Raw genomic sequence first — 4707 nt, forward strand, 5'->3', positions numbered from 1 at the left:
CTCCTTTTTTGGAAGTCGGTTAAAAACGAAAAAACATCGATATCAAATTAAATTAAATTTTCACTTGCACTTGCACTTATTACTTACTGCTGTGCAACGCAAATTAATATAAACAATAATTTTTCTTAAGTTTATATAACAACTTCATTTCCGAATATACGAAATATAATAAAATGTTGGACATACAAAAACAAACTTCATTTCATAAAAAAAAACTTTTTTAAGCTATAAATAAATACATACGCTCATTTCCTTCAATAGTATCGTAATGCCAAAAAGCAAACCTCGATAAAAACGGCTTTAAAGTTTTGAATTTACATATACTCCCATAGTAAAAATGAGTGCATATTTTGTTCTAGTGAGATACTGGTAATCGATGCAACCATGAAATTTTTACACAACATAGAAGAAAAGGTACCAGTAATTTCTGCAAACTCAACTCCAAATTTGTATTTTTTGAAGTGAATGAACGATATGTATATAATTATATATGTATATACTTATGCAAATGGTAATATGTTATTAACTTCAAAATTTTGTTGTACAGTGATTGTTTTTTTTTTTAATATTTCTAATGTTTTTCATGGTAAATATTTTATGTTAATATTTTATTAAAATATGGGTTATGTTACTACATACCAAGTTTAAAACTTTGTACGAAATTTCAATATTCACAATTGACTTCAGAATCGATTATGCTTAGCTACTGCATCAGCAAACCAAAATTGAGTAGTTAATTTGAAGTTTGTGGTACGTCATAAAATTTTATTCTCATCTCGACGAATTGCAAAATAATTATTCATTGCTTTGGAATGTAAAAACCGAATTTTCGATTTTCGGTTTAAAAGCAAAACAACAAAAAACGATTAACACCTAAATTAAAAACCAAATTTAAAAAAACGGTTTTTACAAACACCGATTTCATTTGAACATCCCTAATATGTGTTAAACTATATATAAACAGAACTATAGTTATTGAGACAAGAGTACAGCAGTTTTACGACAAAGTAGCTGTGCAATAAACGCGCATGCACTTAAAAAGATTACGAAGCGTTATCAGAAAACGCGTATTATCGATTTATACGTTGCCTATATATGTATATACGTATATAGACGCTCTTCTCTATTTATTTTTCAGTTGGCTTAACCTCTAAATATGAACATAATCGCATGAAAGTTAAAACTGGAATATTTTTGATCATTTGAAAACCCAAAACAATTTTTTTTTTCATTAAAAAATCTACTTGCGTATATAAAATGTTGGTCATTCAAATCCGTTCATACAATATAACATTTGCTATGGACATGTCGATATAGATAACGGCACAACTCAAAATTTCATGTTTTTGAGTTATATAGCGGATTAGGTGTATAACTAACCATATTTATCAACTGGTATTTTTAACATGGGGATGTCCTACGAGATGGCAATTGTCAGATTTCGGTCAGAAATATACCAGTCTCATACTAGTTCAAAACAGACAGAAAAATACTAGTCCAGTTATGGACCAAAACCGCTACTTTGGAAGTCAAAAAATTAAATGAATACATGAATATACAATGAAAGACTTTTGATTGAGTATACTTTAAAATATTACACATTTTTATTTAGCAGCCTTAGATTTGCCAATAATTAGTGTAAAATTTTTGAGTGTTAATTAAAAGGAAAAATAAATACATAAATATTTGAAACATTCGAACATAAATTTAAAGGCATGTTCCATTAAATGATATTAAAAGTAAAAGCTTTCAGGTACAATAAATACTATATTTTAATCTTTTTTTAATAATATGGAAAAGAAAACATTTTAGTTAAAAATAAAACGAATACTTTAGCTCATTTTGAGTGAACTTAAATAAAACCAAAAGTTTTCATTAAAATATATTAAATTCAAGCAGTTAATAAACATTCCTAATTCTTGTCTTTACTTTGGCTTGTTGATTGATAATTAAAATTAATCAAATAATTATATTAATTTGTAATTAAAAATAGTCAAAAATAATTTAAAATGATATAATTAAAATGATGTAATTAAAATTAACGAATTAATTTAAAAAATTTGTTTAAGTAATTATTAATCATTAAAAAGGTGCTAATATCGGTATTTAAGCATTAAACGGTTATTCAAAAAAAACATGCTTTAATTAATAATCATTATGAATATTAATCATTATTTAACAAGTATGGTATAATTACGAGTACGTACTCGCTTTAACGGTTTACAATATACCCAAATAAAAGTTATAATATTTTGTGTACTCTATTGTATTCAATTGCCGAAGTCAATTAAAACAGGGCATGAATACATAAATCGTTTTGTACTTGGTACTGGTCTGGTCATTTTCGAACTAGTTCGGTTTCAGTCAGGAGATTATAGTGGCAAACTAGTATTTTTCCTGACTAGTTTGGCGTTTCACTGCAGGGTTACTACTGAACAGTGGTGCATGTGTCACATTTATCGTGAATATTGGCATAAGTCAAAAACTGTCGATAAGTTAGTGATGCTTTTATGTGAAGGAACGACATTTTTCGTTTTGTGCGTTTGTTCAGCAATACCAGTGGAGTTTATTTCGTTTAACTACTTAGGAGTTCTTACTAAATCCTTAGAAAAAAGTCATAATTTGAAGGCTTACACATATTCTTTACAGAATCACTGCAAATAATTCGGAAGAAATACGTTCCATAACATATTATTGCTAAATTACGAAACACAAAATCATTAATTGATTCTACTGAAAAATATGAAATTTTGAGTTGTGTCGTTATTGCATAGGACCATCGATATAATCTTTTTATTTTAAAAGATGAATAGAAAAATGTAAACAATGACTTGTGAATTAATTAATATGGCCATGTCTACTTATTTGTTGCTTGTCACTATTTTCAATATGTTTTTTCCATACCGGTTAATTTACCTTCTTATTGTAAATTGCTGCTGCGTGTACAGTTTATAAGTGACCAAAAGTTGATTTAAAGTTTTTTAACTACATAAATTCTTCCATCAGTTTTTAACGACCAAGGATTTATGTTTAGATTTAAATTTGCCAAAAAATGATGTCCAGTTTTTAAAACCGGAATTTATGTCCAGTAATTTTAATAACCAAAAACTTGTGTCCGGTTTTTAAATGTCCAGTTTTTTAACACCAACATTTACTCCTAGTTTCGACAAAAAATACTTCCACTTTTTAAATTACCAAAACTTTATGCTCAGTTTTTAAGTGGCAAAAAAAATTATTTCCAGCTTTTACTTTCTGCAGCTTTAGATACAATCCCATCCCCTGTCACATAGCCGTTAAAATATACAAAAGTTGCAATTTAACAGTTAATTTTAAAATTTCTTGTTTTGGTTAGTTTCCGTATAAAAACTTCACACGTAACACATAATAAATTTTGGTTGCTAAATGTTCTGAACTTTAGACTGTTACTTGTATTTATTTAATAAAAAATATACGCTATTAAAATAAGTATATTGTATTTAATCGCACCTGGCAAATTTTTTTCGGGAAATTTTTTAGATTATTGTATATAATTTTTCCCAGCGAACAGTTGAAGTCGTAAGTCGGCGACTGAATTGCATTACACCAGATTCGCTCCTTTTCATCATAGCTACACTCCAAGGAATTCATTATTTAGTTTTTTATTCTTCTCTTTTGTATATGCAACAAGATATTCACTTTGAAATTCCGTAAGTACTAATCTTTTCAAAATTTGCACCTTCTTTAAATACACAAAAAAATTCTAACATTACACATCTGTTGATCAGCATATCTACTGAATACTCACATGTCAACAACGCCATAGGGGAGCTGTACTATTTAAGTGACTTGCATAAGTGTCAGCAAGAGGCACGTAATTTATTTAATCACTGCAAACAAAAATAAAAACAATTGTAAATAATAATGATTAAAATGAAAACAGCCATATATGTATGTATGTATGTATACATATGTACATCTTATCATGATAAGCGTGACAGCGGAAAGCACGCAATATTAGGCGCTCACAATTTTGCTAAGTGCATGGCCGATCTTCTCCTCCAATTTGTGGCGTTCTAGTTATGGTTGTCGCACAAAGGGATAGACCTATAGTTTTACACCGTCTCCGAAGGGCAGATGGATTTTATAAAATGCTTTTTTATGGCAGGAATACGCCCGGAGATTTGCCATTGCCTGCCGCTGGCCGACCGCAATGAGGAAAGAACTTTTTGGCTGTTGCTCGGGCCAATGCACGAACCTGGGTTATAACGGGATGGTGGTTGGCAACTGTCGCCATTCATCTACAGCAGCTGAAAAATTGCTCATTCATCAAAACATTTGTTTATATTGTTGAGAAAAGACTTCAAAGGTTAGTTGCACATCGCGTTGCGTGTACTTAGCAAATATTTAATTGTTTATTAGAGCATGATTTAGCGAAAATGCAATAAATCCTCCCCTTTATAAGTCTTCTTATATGTATGTATTAACACGAAAGCAATTGCTCCTGACAGTCTCTGTTAAAAATATCACAAAACAATTGTTTGCAACAATCTAGAAAAATTGAGATAGTATTAGTACAGATAGTAAGCTTGTTTTGAGAACTTCCCTTGTAACAGTTATTTACTTATTTATTGGATCTTTGCGACACTAACAATAATTATGCAGATCTTAAGAACTAAACGTTTTAGATTTTTTTGGCTTAAATTCAAAATTTGTATAGCAATATATTCT

The 4707-nt window shown here is 29.3% G+C and overlaps 1 protein-coding gene across 1 annotated transcript in view; it reads right to left on the minus strand.

Moving 5' to 3' along the window:
• The window catches only part of LOC118742466 (4-coumarate--CoA ligase 1-like), an 8884-nt gene extending 5203 nt beyond the window's left edge, over positions 1 to 3681 (minus strand). Inside the window, exon 1 of the mRNA XM_036474559.1 lies at positions 3487 to 3681. Coding sequence (XP_036330452.1) covers positions 3487 to 3627 — 141 coding nt within the window. The 5' untranslated portion in view covers positions 3628 to 3681. The remainder of the gene's footprint in view (positions 1 to 3486) is intronic.
• Between the last annotated feature and the right edge of the window lie 1026 nt (positions 3682 to 4707).

Source organism: Rhagoletis pomonella, unplaced genomic scaffold (assembly GCF_013731165.1).
Source record: "Rhagoletis pomonella isolate Grant_MI unplaced genomic scaffold, Rhpom_1.0 Rhpom_scaffold_00007, whole genome shotgun sequence".
NCBI classification, from domain to species: domain Eukaryota; kingdom Metazoa; phylum Arthropoda; class Insecta; order Diptera; family Tephritidae; genus Rhagoletis; species Rhagoletis pomonella.